Genomic DNA, 20,591 nt, shown 5'->3' with positions numbered 1-20,591 from the left:
TCGGTGAAATCAAGATGTTAGGACCAGACATCTAAAGAACAGTTTAGTTTCTTTGTGTCGACTGTTTTGTTTATAACATTTGAGGAGGGGTCACCTTTCCGTCTTGGCCAGATAAATATCTGTTTATAACAGAGTCAAGAGAAGGACGTTTGTGTTTGTTGATGAAGGTGTGAATCGGCGATGTTTTGGCGTGAGTGTGTCATGGTGGAGAGCTTATCGATAAATCTCCACAAGCACAAATTTAAGACGCACAACTCGTTTGTTTTTCTGAAACAAGCAAAACTGGGAAGGTATTTCTCAAGATGAACAATATCACTGCATCGACTGTTAGGCTTAAATTACTTTTCAGGCCGCTAACAAAATAAACTTTTGTGATACAAATCTTGTGTTTTTACTTTTATAGAATGCAAACAACACAGTTTTTTCAGCTTAATGTGAAAGTCATCAGTTAACAGCACTGAGACTGCATAGGTAATCTGCTTTTATATTACTGGATTTCAGGGCTGCATTTGTCACAGTTGATAGTGTTTAATACAATGAAAAAGTGGGTGGAAATATAATCTGTGGTACTGAGTTAGACGTTCATTTTAACTCTGATATTTACTTCAGATTTTACTATCAAAAAACTCACCAGAAGTCAGAATATCCAACTTCAAAATCCAATAAAATAACTTATAATATAACAGTGTGTAATAGTTGCAGAAGTAACTTAATTAGCCATTTTAGTTTATATCTTATTAAATTAGCTGCAGTAATAGTACTGCAAATGACCTGTTAGCAAATATGCTACTTTAATATTTAAACGCATAAATACAGAGATGAATTTATTGTGTTTCGCTTGTAGTTTTGTCACTTTTAGCTGCTAGAGTCACAATCAGATCCTGTTTATGACTTTGACTAGTTAAATTAACATCTGTAGCTATTGTTAGCATTTAGCTTTTAGCTTAGACTGCTAAAGAGCATCTATTGCTTCTTCATGCTAACTTAGCTTAGCTGCTAGAGTCACAATCAGACTGTCTTTTTCACTTGTTAAATTAGCATCTGTAGCTATTGTTAGCATTTAACTTAGACTGCTAAAGAGCATCTATTGCATCTTCATGCTAGCTTAGCTTAGCTTCTAGAGTCACAGTAAGACTGTGACTCTTTCACTTGTTAAATTAGATAGAGAATCATTTCCACAAGATAGTCCTGACCCGAAAAGCAAGTAAACACATCAGCTTCAGTTAATTAGCATCTGTAGCTATTGTTAGCATTTAGCACAGACTGCTAAGAAGCATCTGTTGCTTCTCAGAGTATATAAGTTTGAATTATAAGAACAGATAACCTGTTAGGTTTCCCCAAAATATTGAAGGATGTCTCTTTGCTACTTTGGGTAAGCTAGCTGACATGCTAGTACACTAGCCGCTAGCAACAATTAAACCTAATTAAGCAAAATGTTTGACTGGCACTTTGATGAAAACTAAATTTTAAACTTCTTCTGATGTTTTAAATTTAAATGTAATAAAAACATTGTTCTTAGTTTCTTGTATCATTAATTAGTCAGTCAATCTGTTATTTACTCAAAGACACCACAGCCCAACAAACCAGACGCAGATAACAACTAAAACATTTTCATCTCTGAATTGGAAATAGAGCAAAACATTTTTGGCATATTTTACATGACAGGACGATTCATGTGTTTCCTTTGAGACTAAAGCTGCTGATATCTGATTTATTGGGCACAACCCTTTAAATCTGAAAATCTGACTATTGCCATGCCAAGAAATTCCAAGTAGCTCTTTGGTTTTCACAAGGATTTCCTTCCTTTGAGGGCAGAAAATCTGGCCTCTAAACCACAAGACTCCAAAACCCTGTTCTGCTTGTCAAAATAACTCTAGTCATAGAAATACTCATTATTTGCCTTTTCACAGAAATGTGTCTTGCCCCATTTAATATTTTTACTTTTAAAAAGTCCTTTCCTTGCCTTATTACGTTTGCAACGTGCGCCATCCAGGTCCAGTCGGTAAACACGGACAGGTTATATAAATGCCTTTTCCTGCCTATCAGCAGTTTGCTTTGTGCCTCCATGTTAGCAGACAGCTGCTGGTTCTGGCAAAACCCAAACAAGCAGAGCAGCACCAGAAATGAGATGAGAGTAGAGATTAAAGCTAACCCCAGGAAGGACAAAAAGGGTCTTGTGTTTATTCATTTTTAATTTTTTCAATATAAATTTAAAGTCTTTGAATTGGGCCTTTTCATGTTGACTTTACTCACATCTGCGCCTGTTTTTGTCCATGTAAAGTATTCTTAGGAATGCAGTGTTTTGTCTTCCCCAAGTGTGAGCTGCTGTGCAGTAATCAGCAGAGAAAGTTTCCCCGGCAGTCATTACTGCTCAGACACGAAGACGAAAAGGGCTCGTTTGTTTGTTGTCCCTCCACAGGGGTTTTGCGGTTCAGGGTGATTACACTGTCTGATGGCTGGCCACAAAGCCAACACACACTCTGTGACATCCATGGTCTGCTACTGTTGCATTACCAGCAATTAGTCCACTAATTGAGAGTAGCTGCTTCTAAATCCATGCTCCTTTCTTTTCATGTCAGTTTCTGAGCGTTCCAGCTTTGTAATATTCACAATTCTTTAGTTGAAGATTTTCGTGTGAAATCTGACTCATTTGATCGTCATCTGTGGTTTTGTCCATGTTTGTTTTGTAAAAACCTAACTTCAAATGTACTGCGTTGCCTTCTTTTGCTGCTTAGTTGTTTGTGGTACATATTTAGAGACATAGAAACATAAAATTGGTAGCCATTTTGGTTTCAAAACTGCAGTTTCAAATCATCTTAGACTCCAGAAGAAACATTTGGAGTGATGAGAGGTTTCTCTGGCTTTATGGAGAGCTGATCCTGTTGGGATCAAAGGTGTGGAATTCACAGTGTTCAGCTGCATCAGAATGGGGTGTGTTACCTTTGCTGGGATGTTTTATTATAAAATATTTATAATGTTTAAGGATCAACTGATCACCTGAGAATACATTTTTTAGCACAAATCAGTATTGTGTTGGTCTATCATATAAAATTTCACTAAAGTACATTAGTTTTTGAAATGGCTTCTTTTCCAGACACCAAAAAACATTAATTTATTGCTAAAAAACGACTGGGTTGCTTTTATTTAGAAGAACTAAAGCTGTTTTTAGAAGTAGTAGAAACCCAAAAGGAAGTAGAAAAACATGCAAAATATAAATTTTAAATAATAGGTACTCTCTAAGGTGACCTATTATGCTTTCCTGAACATGTTAAGATAGCTCCATGGGTGATACAAGACATGTTTTGTATCTTACATCACATCTTTTGCACAAAATCAGTCTTGGATCATGAGAGTTTAGTCTGGTCAGTTCCAAATATTTTGAGCTGCTTTAGGGCCTCTTGTTACTTTTAAATCCAAACTAGCTGCTGCTGGCCACACCCCCAGACTCAACGTTTACACTCACACGTGAAAATGGCTACAAACAGATGCGCAATTATACAACCATACATCTTTGAAAAGCAGAGGTGAAACCTCCTGCAGAACCAACAAGAATGCAGCAAGTGATTTCTGGATATTAAGTCAACAACAAAACACTTGCCTTTTCCAGCAGCCATTGTACAGCACATACAGTGGTGAAACCAGCTGACAAAGCATGGTGGAGCTCTGCTTGGGTTGCTAGGTAACGGTGGAACTCCTCTGGTGTTGCTAGCTGACAGGTTGGACCTGCTGATTTGTGACGTTATATTCTGGAGGTTTTTGAAATGGCTTGTTTTCCAGACACCAGAAAACATTCATTTATTTTTTAAGCACCTGAGCTGTTTATAGAAGCAGTAGAAACCCAAAAGGAAGGATAAAAACATACAAAAAATATTAATTTTGCAGAATAGACCCCCTTTAAATGTTGTACTTAAAGGGACAAAATGAGGAAAAGTTTCACGTTTGCAAAGTACTGTTGACTTTACACAACTGGGCGTGTGCAGTTTTCAGTGTGTACATGCTGTCCCTTATCACGGGATGGGAAATGTGAAATGGGTTTAAATACCAGCTGTTTTCTCCTTTATGTCTTCCTCTTCCTCTCCTTTCTGGCCTCCCTCTCCACCAATTAATCACTTCTCCATTTTTGTGAAACGTGTCTTCAGGTCTCCGGCCTCTTGCTCGTCTGGCCCTCTCATTTGTGCGACCGCTCCCCCCTGTCAGTGTGAAATGTGTGTAAAAGCGAGCGTGTGGTTCCTGCAGACGGCGTGTTGTTTACGGCCCGCTCCTATAGCGTGTGTTTAAGGCTGCTCTCAGATCAGTGTATTGCGCATCAGTCGCCGTGGGAAACAGACGCAACACTCGATCTGCGTTTTGCAGCTTTGGCAGCGCTTGTGTGCTCGTTGATTAGTGCCTACCTAATCATTGTATAATTGTGTGTCCTACATTACAGTTGCACAGTGCAACGCAAACAAATAAAGAGCTTCCTCAGATGCTTTGACCCCTCTCCCCCCATCATTATCCAGCATGCATGGCATTCCAGCTCAAAGGAATGACAAGGAGATTGTTATTGTGCTCTCTGCACCGCATACTTTTACTCTTCTCATACACACACACACTTATAAACGCACACACAGGCCTTTCAGAGCAGCGGCCTGTTTTTATTTCCAGCATTGAAGCAAAAATAATCACCAGTCTGTCGCTACTTTTGGGAGAGAAATGTTGATGGAGAGAGAATGTGATGATTGTGATGAAGAAAAAAAATGACACGATTTGAAAAATAAGTGTAGTTCATCCATTTACAGTATGATACGACAGCGTATTAGGGCCTTTGTAGATAGAATAAAAGAGTACATTTCCACCAAAAAAACCCTTTTTTTTCAATTTCCGAGTTTGAAAAAAACTCAGAGATTTTGAGATTAATCTCCAAAATTTTCTAGAAATTTTTCTAGAAAATTTCAGCAATTAATCTCAAAATTTCTGAGCTTTTCTTTAGCAAAAATGTATTCTTCCTTTCTTTTCCCATCTGCAATGTCCCTAAAACTCCCTAATGGAGTGATGACGAATTTAAGTCGTGTTTTTTCTGTCCCATTCCTCTTGGAAACATAACCTTTGGTGTGCAAACGAACATGTAATTTGACGTAAATTTGATTTCAAAACTGACCAATATTGTCTTGAAGATAAGCAGCAGAGGTTGTTCTTACAAGTCTCAGTTTCTGCGCTGGATTTAAACTGAATCAGACATTGTTTTAAGAAGTGTTTTAAATTGTTTTCACATGTGAGAAACTGATAATCTTCTGCCCCAAAAATCCAAAACTAATTTTGTTTTATATATCTCACTCACCACTACACGTCTATTTAAATATATTGTATTTTTCTTTATTAATAGCTTTAAAATTGCCTCCTTCTCATCTTTACGATGTAGGATTTTTTTAGTTGTGATAAAATTAGAAAGTATACATTAGAAGGGAAACGTAAATGAAAATTCTGTTTTCTGGGTCATTATTTAGCATTCACTTTTTATTGCAGGTTCATGGGAAATGTGTGTGCAGACACAACACTGCAGGAGATCACTGTGAGCGCTGCGCTCCTCTTCACAACGACCGACCCTGGCAGCCCGCCGACGGACTGACGGGAGCGCCGCACGAATGTCGCAGTAAGCTGGACAAACATGTTTAATTCATTAAGAACTACTGTGATGTTTGCTGCCACCATTACTGGTCTGCAAAATGTCAAATAATTACATTTTAAACCAGAATAATTGACCGTTGATTGATTGGCATTTAAAATGTGTGTCCAGCTGTTTGTAAATCTGAAATTCAAGGTTTTCCCAATCACTGAATGCACCGTAATTTAGTAGTACTGATAGCAACGCACTTAAAGAAAACTAAAAGATATTTTCAGTGTCAGTAGAGAGTCTGAAGAAGCTGTACTTCACTGCAAAAACACAAGATCTTACCAACTATTTGTGGTCTGGTTTCTAGTGCAAATACCTTCGTTCGCTTGAAATAAGACAAAACTAACTTACAGGTAACGTTTGATGAAAAAGTCCTAGTTCCACTCTCAAATTGTTTCACTTATAACAAGAAATTTTTCATCAACATTAAGGAATTATTGACTTAAAACAACCTCCTATATCTTGCTGACAAGTTACTTTTGGGTTACTTTGTCTTTTTTCAGGTGAACTAAAATATTCGTACTAAAAACTAGACCAAAATTAATTGATAAAATTGTGGGGTGGTTTTCTACAACATGTTGAGACATGCCTGCAACAAGAGAGAGCAGCACTTTCAGCAGACAATAAGAAGGCTGAATGTCTTAAAGTAAAGTTTCAGATAAAACCAATGTTTTAAAGGAATTAGCTTTACTAACTTTTATTGATTATTTAAAATACTAAATCCAACTTAAAATACTTATATCTGCTTTATTTCGTCTTTAAATTCAAATCTTATTTTACAACGCATTACAAAAATCTGAAATCTCTTAGTAGAAGCATGAAAAATCTTAATGTTTTACCAGGAAGTTGTTACATGACAAAGCCAAACTCCAGTATAAATATTGTTGAGTTGTTTATTCTTTTATTTCCCATCCAGAGTGTAAGTGTAACGGACACGCTCAGAGCTGCCGTTTCGATTGGACGGCGTGGAGCGACTCCGGCCAGCGAAGCGGAGGCGTCTGCAACTGTCTGCACAACACCGAGGGGCGTCAGTGTGAGAAATGCAAAGCTGGCTTCTTCAGAGACCCACAGCGGCCTCACGTGGCTCCAGACTCATGCAAACGTAAGAGTCACTAACTAAACGCTAGCATAACACTTCATAAACTCGTTTTCGTTTTGGGCCAAATCGAGATCCTGAATGCTCTTAAAGGGCCGGTTGTTGCAGAATGTATTGATAAAACCAGTTCATAAACTGTTAAAATATCAATGAATTCTTAAAATTAAATAACATTATTGAACATCTTTTCAGTCCCTCCAGTATTTCATGACACTTTTTGTGATTTTTTTTTTTTTTTTTGCAATAAAAATCAAAGTTTTTGCGGTACTAATTTGGAAATATTTGCCCTTATTTATGATGGTAAATAATACAACTTTTTATATAGATCATGGTCTATAATCTGATATCAATTAAGGCTGAGGCAGCTGTTTAGCACAAGTAAGAAAGATTTTGAAAATGTTTGAGAGCAATCTGCAATAAACTCCCAATTATGTATTAGGGTAAAATAGTGCAGGGATTTGTTGATTTTGTGTGAATTTCCATAATTCACAAGAAACTGGAGGGACTGACTGATAAAATTTGGCAGTAAACAGATAAAAACTGTATTGATTTGATTAACAACATAATATCTAAACACAGTTAGTGTTTAGTCAAAGATTAAGAGGGGCACATAACAAGCTATGGCGGGCCGGATTTGGCCCACGTGCCTTCAGTTTGACACACGTGATTTAGACTGTTCACCACTGTTCCATGTTTTGAGTCTCAAAGCCTTTAAAAAATTACTTAGCAATCCTTTTATAAGGTTACTTTTCAATCTATTTTTGTATTTTTTGACCACAGCGTAATGTGTTGATTTCAAATTTCTGTAATCCACTTCCTGTTGTCAGACAGGTTCTATTTAACCCTTCTAGGCTGAACGTGTCGGCGATGATCCAGCCAAATTTGCAGTACCGTAATTCCATCACACTTTGCGCCATCTGAAAAATATCAACCGTTTCTGAAAGGGGAGACGTTGCGCTTTCCAGCCAATATCGGGTTATTACGGTAATTTCACTCCCACCCTAGCAGGGAGTGAAATTAATATGATGAAACACTTTTATTAGACGGTAAATTACGGAAAATAACGGCTAGATATTGAAGGTTCCAGTTCCAGTTATGGAAAAATGGGCAAATATATTTACTCACAGGACATTTAAAGAACTGCATACAATTAAAATAAACAAAAATATCCAGGCGGACTCAAAGGTTTAAGCAGCTTTTTATTCTACAGGTCTCCTTTTCTACACAGTAGCAAAGCTGGTTTAGACAACATTTACTTCCTTCAAGTCGTCATTTGAGGGAAAATATCTTATATAAAAATATAAACTGTACATTTAAAACATAAGTTTTGTGTTTAGATTAAATAAGTCAAGAAATGGTCACTTGTAAATATCGGTTGAGTAGAAACTAGTTACAATTATTTGAGTAACATTTTGGATAAGATGCATTTTTAAGAGTATCTTTACTAAGCTGAACTTTTTACTTTTTAAAACTGCAGGTAGGCATCTACCTGCAGTTTTAAAGTTCCATGTGTTTTATTTTGAAAGAAATCAATTTAGAAAGCTTTTCTTCTGTCTGTGATTACGTTATTTATATACAGCTCTGGAACAAAAAGAAGAGCCCACAGCACTGAACCCTATTGAAAACCTCCTGGTTTTTCCAACAAATATTGATTTCTGAGTTAAAACATTAGTATTGCTTTTCCTAAATGAATATTAATTTGGTTTCTTTGCATTGTTTAAGATTTGAAAGCACTGCATCTTTTTCGTTATTTTGACCATTTCTCATTTCCTGCAAATAAATAAAACATTTTTGCTTGAAATTTCAGAGACATGTTGTCAGTAGTTCATAGAATAAAAGAACAATGTTCATTTTACTCAACCATAAACCTATAAAAAGAAGTAAAATCAGAGAAACTGATACATTTAAGTTGACTCAATTTTTTCCAGAGCTGTAAAATTATTTTGACTCTGGTCTTTAAAAAGCAAAATTTCCACATAAGCTTATATTTTGGTCCATTTGATGATGTAACTTTTAAATTTTAAGTTTATACTGTTTAGATCAAGTAAATATTTTTTACTCTTGAGTATTTCTACTAAAAATATGTTAAAGCAGTTCTACTCTTACTTGAGTATAATTTGTGCATACTCCACCTCTGCCTGTAAATATATTAGAGCAAATAGTTTTTCCAAAATGACACATGAACGGGTGATTAATTACACCCTGTCTGACAAAATGTTGCTGGTGTGAATCAAAACATTAACCTAAGCTTGCACAGCACTCATTCTGAGAAGGAACGCTGAAGGAAGGCTGCGATCACAAGCCGGGACCTGTTGGACTGCGCTCAGTCCCGGCCGGTACCTGACTCTGAATGAGTGAGTGAGACGGCCCACGTTTTATCCACTGTTAACATCGTAGTTAATCATCAGATGGCGGCATTCCTCCTTCTTGACTCAAGCTCCAACACAAAGCTCCCGCTTGTCCACGTCAGCTTGTTTTGCTATTTTTCAGACGTGACTCAGAGCTCAGCTAGCTCGGGGATAGTCATTGTCAGGAGCTGTAAAAATGTGAGGGTCTTTTCTCCTGCGGGGACGCAGGGCGTTGTGCTGCCCTCCGCTGATGAGGACGACTTAAGTAAACATGAGATACTCATCCACAAACAGCGCGGTGGCAACATTCACCCTCTGATTATCTGTCAGATTTGACCGAGTGAGCTCATTCCTGCTGTATGTTCGTCAATGTACATCTCATTGAATTCAGAACAACCCAACAGCAGCAGACCGTTAAACAATGCAGAGAGGATGATGTTATCGAGCTGAGGAGAGATGCTGGAAAAATTTCAGTGTGCACGTCGTAGATGTGATATCTCTGTTTGTGCTACAGACGCACAGCAGCTCTACAGCCAACGCTTTTATTCACAGCAGAATCCAGACTCAGTTTCAGATGAAGATCCAAATTTAAAGAATATAAACAACAAAGGAGTGAAAAATATATCTACTGTGGTCAGGCCGAAATATGGACCCTGAAAACGGATGGATGGATGGATGGATGGATGGATGGATGGATGGATGGATGGATGGATGGATGGATGGATGGATGGACGGACGGACGGACGGACGGACGGACGGATGGATGACTAACAAACGGATGGATGGATGGATGGATGGATGGATGGATGGACAAACGGATGGATGGATGGATGGATGGATGGATGGATGGATGGATGGATGGATGGATGGACAAACGGATGGATGGATGGATGGATGGATGGATGGATGGATGGACAAACGGATGGATGGATTGATGGAGGGACAAACGGATGGATGGACAAACGGATGGATGGACAAACAGATGGATGGATGGATAAACTGACAGACTTTGGGATTAGATTTGTGCTGAAAGCCAGCAAATCTGCAAATTAATCATTTCAACAGATAATTGATATTTTCTATAGTTGCTTTTTGCTTTTCTTCCACTTTCTGACCCGACATCTTGCTCCCAATAAATTACATCTAGAGACTAATACTTAGTTTTACTCCATCTTTAGTTTGGCACATCAGAAAAATTTATCACGTGGACAAGACCAAAATATCTGGAAAAGATGACGCCGGCCTTGTGTGTCTAACCAAAGGAGAAAATAAACGTTGAACTTCACATAACGGTTTACGTTTCAAATCCTCCTCACAAATCGAATGTCTCTCTCCTGTCTGCCACATAACACTGATCTCTGACTGCCTTGTGTTCAGTGACAGTCATGACTAATGGATTGCACGTGAACTTAAAGGTATTTTCCATAATGTGTCTTCCTGGTATCTCTGCATCCCTGATAAAGGTCACAGAAGCAGATTCTCCACCTTCTTTACAGCAGCTATAACCACGTCAGAACTGAATTTTACTGATTACATTGACTGTATCATCTCACCTGTGTGGCTGGTTGATCGGGGGGGAAAGGAGCTTCTACGTGCTTGGAGCACCCCTCAGATGAAGGCATATAGATTGTGCAATCCGACTGAGAAAAAGAGGAATTTCCCTCTATTCTGAGGAACATTTTTATCATACCAACCTCTGAGAGGCCCTGGAAAGAAACGCACACCCAAACAGATTAACTGAAGGTAGGGTTACACCTTGAGATTACCGTCTGTGCCTAGTCATGTCACGCTCATTAAGTTTCCATTGTCTATCTAGATGCACACACATCCACTCAATCTTCATGTTTTTGTTAATTCACACGCTGTTATCCAAACTCACAGTCCAATCAGGAAGCGCATGTGTTGGGGCTTTGCCTCCAACCAAGGCTTGATCTGTTACATATTACCACACTGTGTACTACAACACAGACGTCGTCTTGTGTGCCTGTTAGGTATACAGAGGTGAAATCTTTATGATTTTATGGATACTGTAGTCAGCTCGGTTTTAAGATAAAGTTTATCTTATCTTCACAGTGGTGGATGGTTGATCTGAATAACTGTCTGGTTTGATTTTGAAGATAAATTTGACATCGTTCAAAAGAAGGCATTGATGCTGTGGTTCATTACCTACAAGCAATCACATGGCATTAACTAGGTGCATTTAAGCTTGGAGATGTAGTAGATGGAGTTCAAACTGAACAGAATGGGTAAGAGAAGATTTTAAGGGGCTTTGAGCGTGGCGTTGTTGCTGGTGTTTCAGAAACCGCTGATTCAGTCATTTCTGTAAACCTCACAGGTTTGGTCAAAAAATGGTCAAAAAAGAGAAATCATCCATATGTGTGGAGAGAAATGTGTTGTTGAAGTCAAAGGTCAAATGGATGGGAATATCTTGAACCTTGAAGCAGATGGGGAGTGAAAGACCTCAACAGGTCAGTTAAAAACAGAACAGAACCTGAGGAACCAGTAACCCCTCAATTCAGCTCTAACGCCATCGTTCTGCTACTTGTTACCAACAGCCTAAGATCCTTGAATTTCTTAACTTGAGATATAAAGTCATCCACAACTCGGAAAACCATGAGTGGCTGACTCTCATCCAGGTTGCTTCACTATTAGTGAACGCAGAGAAACATGGCTTGAAGACACCAACAAGGTAATATAGTCAATTTGAGACGTTGACGTTCCCAAAATATGTAACCTTCTCTCCATGAACACTACAGAAACAAGAGGCATCCCTGGAGAAGTGTAAGACCAAACCTAGCTCCTCTGCTTTTAGAGCATTTGGACATATTTTGGTCTGGCTACACAGAAATTACACAGACCACCAAAGAATTATTACAGCGCCCCAATACTTTGGTAAAGCCTTCTCAAGATCTGCAAAGCATATGTGGACTGGACAATCAAATCTCTATGATCCATCAAAAACCTGATTACTGTTCATTTTAAGGTTTGACAGGCATCAACTAAGTGCTACCATTGCAAGTTTTCCCCCAGAGAACTTGAGAACCTGGTGGTTGTGGCGCTCGGCAGTCATTCATCCAGCAGCCCATCCTGTTTTTGAGTTAAAATTATTTAAAAGTTGACAGGGAATTTGAAAATATCACTTGATAATTATGTGCTATAGAAAGATTGGAAGAATAACACCTGAACATCAACTATAAGGTTTTAAAAATGCAAACATTTTAAAAAGACTTAAATAAACAAGCAATGCTACGCCTGGTGGGGACACAAGTAAAGCCTGGTGGCCCGCCAGGCTTATTTTACATTAGGGGAAACCCTGTAGTGTGACCAATAGGAAAATTCAACTGCAGTAGCCACATTTCAACCCAAAGAGGGAAGCACTCACACTTTTTTCTTTTTTTTTAACCACGCATTTTAGAATTGAGCAGGTTTACATAAAAATGTCCCAACTTGCCCAGTAAAATAAAGATAGTACCCCCAAGGACCAATTTGTACAGCTTATCTGGAGTTTAGTTACTCTTTAAAAGTAACATGGTTACAACAACCAAACACAAATTTCTCCCAATTTTAGTGCAACAAATGCCTTCCAGGTTTACAGCAGAAGACCCGTTCCTACCAAGGCAACGACCATCAACTTTTATCAGAGAGAAATTGCCTCAGAAACCCATCTTTGTGTCCCTTTCTCCAGGCTCCAGACAAGAACAGATTTATGCAGCAGGCCTGGCATCCTCTCTGCTCTCAAAAAATCCAAGCAGACAGAAGTTTTTCTCAAACTGCCAGTAAAAACCTGGGTGGACGTTACAATGTTGACATAAAAATATTGTTTTTGGAGTTTGTTTAAAGAACACCATATCAGAGCGCAATTAGGCGACATGAGGGAGAGACAGAGTGGAGAGAGGGAAAGTCGTAATGTTTGTGTAGAGTTTTTGTCCTTGGACAAATGTTGGCTGGTATTTAGGTTTTGGACAGACATTCAGAAAGCTTTTTTCAGTTCGAAGAAAGCAGTTTGTGTTTGTGATGGTTATCATGTCATAAAAAATGAACTACAAACGCTTGTTGGATAAGAAAAAGATAGAGAGCTTTGTCTCCTACCACACCAGACAAACAATAGTGCAACTGCTGAATGATAAAATGTCTAACTGCTGGTTGTAAATATATAATAATGCGGTTAAAAGACCTTCAGACTTTGTGTTTAGCGCCAAGTTGTTGCAAATAAACATATTTTTGTACTATTTTAACCATTTTTGCTATAGATTTAGTTTCCATCATAGTCTTTTAATCAAATTTTATCAAACTTTTATAATTTTTCAGCATGCAGCTGTCACCCAATGGGCTCCATGCCTTTTCACGTCACCGATGGCTCTCTGTGCGACCCTTCCAACGGAAACTGCATTTGCAAACCTGGCGTCGGTGGAGCACAGTGCGACAGGTGCATGGTGGGATACTGGGGCTTTCATGAGTACGGCTGTCGCCCATGTGACTGTGCAGGAGACTGTGACCCGTTTACTGGGGACTGCATGTATGGGTAAGCAAAAAAAGACTAAAATCAGCATATTCATGTGTTAGAATGGTCTAGTCAAAGTCCAGATCCACAATCCAATCAGTGATAAAGCTTTAAATTAATGTTTAGACACTTTCAATCCAACATGACTGAGCAGACGTTATTCTGCAATGATGAATTGCTGAATTTAAATGCTGTGAATGGTAATAAGCCAAGAAGAAAAACACATTTAAACAAATGCTACAGATGTTCTGATAAAAAACCCAGTTAAACATCCAACCAGAATTATAACGGATGCTTGTTGATGGCTACACTGTAAAATATCTGCATAATTTACAGTGAACTACTGGCAGCAGGGTTAACAGCTGTAATCTTTACAGTAACCTTCATGGAGTTTAATTTTGTTACAGTTTTACTGTAACTCTGGAAATGACGCTGTAATTTTATTAGTTTTATTTTAATTCTATTACAATTTTGCTATGATAGTAGTGAAATATTCAGATTTTGTTACAGTCTTACTGTAACTACTGCAATTTAACTGTTATTCTAATACAGTTTTACTGATTTTATTACGATTTTACTGTAGTAGAATTAATGTAAACGATACACATTAGACACAGTGTGATTATGGTATTTATCCAAATATCTATATCATATTATAACTTTAAGCCATACAGAAACTTTTTGATATCAATTCAAACTTGTTGACCAAATTCTTGTTTCTTAAAAGTTTTATCTAACCAAACGCCAGCTGGCAGGAAGTAACCTTTTCACTTGAACTTTACATTTTGAGATTTTCAGAGTGCTACCATCTATATTTTCCAGCTGTATAGATTCAGTTTTAAATGTGTGATATTCCATTACAGCTCCGATCTGGAAATATACAGCCTGGATGGAAACTCAAGTGAACCAGTCAGGATCTTCAGCCCACATGAACTGTTTTCTGCTCTCCACTACTCAGGTGAGATTCATCCTTTCACAACAATCCAGTGAATCAGACACTAACATTTACGCCATAAAAGCTTTCAGGTCACATGACAGAATGAAAAATGCTTCTTTTCTCATCAGTAACTCCCTGTAAGCTGCAGCATTTACAGCCACATTCCTCACTGGCGTTCTCAGGACATACGCTGTCCAAGACCTCACAGCAACACGCCACACATGCAAGTTATTTGATTATGTTACAAATCGGTGCTTGTGTCTGTTTCCTGCAGAGAAGTGCGAGTGCAAAGAGCAAACGCTGACCAACAGTAAACTCTTCTGCACCATGAGCTATGCATATGGTAAGAACTCAAACATCCACCTCTGACCCATCATCAGGGTCCAAATACAACCACATGTTAAATTACTCAATACATGAATGTAAATTAATGCTAACGATTAATCGGTTAATCGGTAAAAAGCCTTAATATTTGGGAAAGATGCAAACAAATTCATTCAGTTCAAGAAAATAAACATTTTACTGCATATAATTCAGTAATATAGCATTATTTTTGGTGTATTTGAAGCTAAAATTACACCATTTAAGGAGTTTTGAGTAAAACATATTTACAGATATGTAAATAATTTAAATATGTAAATACAGGTTTCATCTTAAATGCAAAATGTATATGTATTTTGTACAGTTTTGACTTAATTAGTGCACTGAATTTGTTTTCTTTTTGCAAGTGGCCTTTTTTAAGACTGTCTATTCCAGTTGACAATTACTAAATTAGTTGACGATTATTTTTATAATTGATTCATCGTTTCAGACCTAAATAGGTTTCCTGGTAAAATTACATTAGTTTGGGTGTCTGCAATTACCAAATCACACAAAACAGCTTAAATATTCAAATAAGGACGTTTAGGGTGAGGCAGAACAATTCAAACACCTGGATTGTTTGATTACTTGGTAGGAATACGGAGATTATTGTCCTGAAAAAACTAGAAAAAATATAGAAAATGCCTGAGATCCTCCAAGAGATACAACTGGAAGTAACTGGAAATCAATCTATAATCTATCTATAAATGTGTAAGTAGAGAGCAAGAATACCTTCTTTAATAGATATGCCAGTAATTAAGTCTGACAAGGCAGACAAACAAATGCAAGAATACAAGTTTTAAAGTTTAAGACGAATCTCAAAGCACACTCTGCTAAACATCACAGAATCATCAGCATAGAAGTTAATCAGTCTTAATAAATTTGATAACAGATCAGATCTCTTACCTTTCCACCTGCATCTTTATATAAATTAGTGATTAGCAACAGCAAATTTCAGCATTTTTACTTTACAAACCCGGTTCAATGTAAAAAATGTATGGTGACTTTTAGCCGTTTCCATTCACTGTTATTATTATGTTTTACAAAACCAATGTATCTATTACTAATTTTAATTTAAAGGGTTCTGGTGGGAGCTATTTAAAGAACCTGGAGTAGAAGCAATATTTCCTACCCGAAAGCAGCCAGAATTAGCTTTTGGAGTTACATTTTTATCTCAAATGTTCATTTTCTGAGGTAAATTACAGGAAGACTGGTCTTGGCACAGAGCGCCTTTAAATCTCTTAAAAACTAAATTATATTAGTTCTTTTTTTATGCAACAAGAGGTGTTAGCCATTTCAGTTTAAGTTAAAATTACACATTTTCAATTTATGAATTCAAAAAAAGTCATGCTTTATTGAGATACTCTATTGTCATCTTGTAACAGTTGCAGCAAATAGAAGCTACTTTTATTAGATTCCCTCTAATGTGGTAAAAATATGGGTTTTAATTTAGTGACTTATTTGTTTTTACAGTCATTAGTTTATGGTTCTTGTTTTCAATTTACTTCACAGTTGTCTTTTGCCTTTTATGATGCCAGAGTTTGCTTTTTAACTTCTAAACTTGAAGTCCAGTGATTTATTTTTCAATTACTTGGTCATGACCCATAAATTAAATGACCTAGTGTTTAAACTCACACTAGTTTTTACTAACTGTTGTGGTAATATCTTGAAATATTTCAATTAAAGCCATGTATCCCCTTATTTTACAAAAGTTAAGATTAAAATAGTTTGAGAAAGCAGAACAGTCCCGACTACGGTGAAAATGACTCTAGAGTTTGTATTTTGCTTTCAGTATCTGTTTTCTCCTTCTTGACCTTTAGTGCTAAAGGTGAAAGTGCTGTCGGCCCATGATAAAGGCTCCCACGCCGAGGTAGAGGCCAAAGTTCAAAAGGTCCTCAGCCACAACACCAAGCTGAAGATACAGAGAGGTCAGGTCACGCTTTACCCCGAGTCCTGGACAACGCGGGGCTGCACCTGCCCCATCCTTAATCCAGGTCAGACTGAAGATCTGCAGTTTACAGCGCATTGCAAAAGTATTCAGTTAGTTTTTCACAAACTTAAACTGTTAATTCAATGCACTTAATTGGGATTTTTTTGTGATAAAATGAGCATATACCAGCAAAGTGGAATGAAAACTTCTTCAATTGAAAGAATGTGGTGTCCTCTGATAAACAGTTCTACCCAACTCTGAAGATAACCTCAGTAAATACAAAAAGCTTTTGAAAATGATTTCATTAGGTAATTTAAAAAAAGCTTTCCAAACTAAACTTGGTTTAAAGAGATTTAAAAAAGCAAAGCATCATACCCTGATCTAAGAAAAAAAGAAGAAATTCAAGTGTAGGAATGATGACCTAGTCAAAGTCTGGACTTAACTCCCATTGAGATGTTTGTTCATTGTTTAAAAAACCCTCCAGTGTGTTAAGATTTTTAAAATTCTGCAAAGAATTGTGGGTAAATTCGTCTGCAGTGACATAAGAGAGTCATTTTATGTTATCTCCAATACTTGATGGTTTCTGCTGCCGAACGGTACAAACAATTATTGGGTTTAAGGAGCAGATATTGTTTACACATGAGGTTGGCAAAATTTGCTTAATGATCTAAAATATTCAAAAAAAGAAAGAAAAACAAAACAGAAGAATCTTTGAAAGGGAAAATACCTTTTCCCCTCTCAGTATGAAAAATACAAACATTTTCTATCAGAGTCGCTGTAATGTTATAATAATGTTTGGACACAAAGTTGTTCAGTTAGTAAAAACAGAAAAAAAAAACGTTTTAAAACTTTTCTAACTGTGTTATCCAACAGGTATGGAGTACTTGGTGGCGGGTCACTTGGACCGCAAGCAGGGTCGGCTCCTGGTCAACATGAAGAGCTTTGTTAAGCCGTGGAAGGCCAGTTTGGGTCGCAAAGTCCTCACACTGCTAAAAAAAGACTGCAACTGGTAGACGGAAACGGAGCGGAGAGTTTCTAGTTTCCTGCCTTTGCTGTTGGAGCAGCTTTTGAGGGACTGAACTGCGATGAACGAATCCCTTAATCTCTCTGCTGTTGCCTACCGACAGCATACCACCACTGCTGGAGGTATTTTTATTAAGAAATGTCTCCCTTGCACCTGTGCAAACTTCCTCTTGCGTGATTATGTTCGAGTACAAGCGGATTTCACCGGAAGAGCGGGCCTGCTCTTCCTGCTCTGCAGCACTTTAGCCTAAAATGGACCAAGCCAACGCAGACGCACTAAGGAAAGGAGGAGAAGAAGAAGCGCCTGGAGTGAACGCAGCATTGTGGAATGACGCCGAGCAAGCCATAAAAACCACGACAGGTGCTGAAATCCTCGCCAGTCCAGGTGTGTCTGTGATGAAATCAGAGCAAATGGAAACCTGAATGTATTTCCCCCCGGCTGTGGCTGAGTGAGGCTCAGTCCATCGCCAACGTTTTAGGTTATAAACCCACTAACGTTTCATCGCAGCATAATGTAATTTATTTCATATTAATACGCCCTTTTGGACTCAAAATGCTCTTATTCTTCCCTCCTTTGTGCCCATGTACAGTATTATTTGTATATATCTCTATAAATATTGTCGCTCACCTCTTTGTTTTTTGTTTATGGTAAAATTAAAGGATAAATCCAGCCTATTACAAGTTTGGTCTAACTCTTGTATTTCGACAGATTAAAAAGCACATCAGCAGCATAAACTTACAGAAAAATCATAAAAACAACTTTCAGTTAAAATGTTTACATATTTTTATTTTTAAAAACAACTGATTATTAGGTCGGTAGATTTTTTTATATTTTTAATTTTTGATATGTATTTATTCATTTATTGGGTTTTACGACTCGATTGAAGAAGATGGTTATTAATGCCGTTCTATGATTCTGTAGGATGGTCAACATATTTGAAGAGGGAGCCATAGCCCACTAAAATCCCCCTTTTGGGGGCGCCACTGTTGGAAGCTGCAAAAATGCTAGTTAGAATATCTCACTGAAATAAACTGCAAAAACAAAATATTAACAAGTATTTTTGTCTAGATTCTAGTGCAAATGTCTTAGTACACTTGAAATAAGACAAAACCAACTTACAAGGGACTTTTCAGAAAGATATAGGAGCTGTTTTAAGTAAATAATTCCTTAGTAATGATTAAAAAGTACTAGTTTTACTGGCACATTTTTTCATTTTTAACACATTTCCCCATGTTATAAGTGAAATAATCTACTAGTAAAACTAGAACTTTTTCATCATTTCTAAGGAATTATTTACTTAAAACAAGCTCCTATTTCTTGCTGAAAAGTTCCTTGTGAGTAAGTTTTGTCTTATTTCAAGCATACTAATATATTTGCACTAGAAACTAAATAAAACATACTTTTATTTTGTGTTTTTGCAGTGTACTTTGAAGCTTGGGGCAAAAGTTAAAATGTAGAAGAAAATCTTAAGTAGCACATCCGGGTTATAATAAGCTCTGTGTAGAGCGAACCCCAGACACAATCACTGGAACAGCAGCTCAACAGCAGTTGATATCACCGCACAGGCCTTGAAATACCTCACATAAATTAGACTAAAATATCCTCATCAACCCATTCTCTCTCTCTCTTTCACACACACACACACACACACACCCCCACACACACACACCCACACATCTTTTCAGATCAAGTCATCCATCAGTCTCCTGTACAGTCGCACCGCACCGCAAAATGTAAACCATAACAGAGAGAGAGCCCCCGACCGGCACTGTGTTTGGGTTTAGACGGCGAGCTTGTCTTCCGCTCGCGACGTGACGCGTTTGGCCGAAAGGTGTGAACACATTCCTGGCGAGTCGAGCGGCTCTCTGGGTCAATGGTCATTCACCTGTGTCCATCTCACCTCAGAAACCGCAGCCGGATAGCCTCTAGTAGCCATATTTCCTACTTGCTGACCTGTTTAAAGATTTGTGGCAGCGCTGGGGGTTTCTGTAAGCTGTTTCCAGACAGCAGGGTGGAGGGTGAATGAGTGCAAACGGGAAGAGGAATGTTGAAAGAAAAGATTATCATCCATCATGTTGCACAGACATATTTCTGCAGAATGCTACAGTTCATGGAATAAGTACAGATTTTTACGGAACAAAATGGAGTAAATTTCTGACAAAAAAACAAAGAGATTCTGAGATTAATCAGAGATTTTCTAGAAAAACAAGTCCAATGTTATTTCTCATCTTAGGGCTCTTCAGGCTGCACTTACTCTGGTTCCTCACCTAGGACCTGTCTGCCTTGGGTGACCCTACCAGGGGCATAAAGCCCCAGACAGCATAGCTCCTAGGATCATTGGGGCACTCAAACCCCTCCACCACATAAGGTGGCAGCCCAAGGAGAGGATCTTGTGTTGGATCTTTCCATCTTAAATGCAAAATATGTATATTTTTGCACAGTTCTGGCTTAATTACTACTTTGAGTGTGTTATTCTTTCAACAAATGTCATTTTTTGAGTCTGTATACTCCAATTAACGATTAATGGATTACTAAATTAGTTCGTGATTATTTTAATAATCGATTGATCCAATTAATCGTATCAGCCCTAATAATTTTTTTGTTCAATTGAGAAAAAAATGGCTTTAAATAAAAGGTTCACAGAAAAAGAAGTGTTTTCTGCTTGTTTAAAGGCATCATTAATCATTTTCTGACATTTACCCAGTGACTCCTGGATTCAGTACAGAAAAGCTTCAAGAAGTAACA

The 20,591-nt window shown here is 37.7% G+C and overlaps 1 protein-coding gene across 1 annotated transcript in view; it reads left to right on the top strand.

The window, feature by feature from the left end:
- Positions 1 to 18,523, top strand: part of ntn4 (netrin 4) — a 32,006-nt gene extending 13,483 nt beyond the window's left edge. The window contains exons 4-10 of the mRNA XM_032589953.1: positions 5,503 to 5,629; positions 6,567 to 6,752; positions 13,403 to 13,616; positions 14,459 to 14,553; positions 14,807 to 14,875; positions 16,713 to 16,886; positions 17,696 to 18,523. Coding sequence (XP_032445844.1) covers positions 5,503 to 5,629; positions 6,567 to 6,752; positions 13,403 to 13,616; positions 14,459 to 14,553; positions 14,807 to 14,875; positions 16,713 to 16,886; positions 17,696 to 17,835 — 1,005 coding nt within the window. The 3' untranslated portion in view covers positions 17,836 to 18,523. The remainder of the gene's footprint in view (positions 1 to 5,502; positions 5,630 to 6,566; positions 6,753 to 13,402; positions 13,617 to 14,458; positions 14,554 to 14,806; positions 14,876 to 16,712; positions 16,887 to 17,695) is intronic.
- The last annotated feature ends 2,068 nt before the right edge of the window (positions 18,524 to 20,591 follow it).

The sequence above is a fragment of the Xiphophorus hellerii genome, chromosome 17, assembly GCF_003331165.1.
Source record: "Xiphophorus hellerii strain 12219 chromosome 17, Xiphophorus_hellerii-4.1, whole genome shotgun sequence".
NCBI classification, from domain to species: Eukaryota; Metazoa; Chordata; class Actinopteri; order Cyprinodontiformes; family Poeciliidae; genus Xiphophorus; species Xiphophorus hellerii.
Note: the sequence above shows the minus strand (reverse complement) of the source record. Positions and strands in the feature narration are given on the sequence as shown.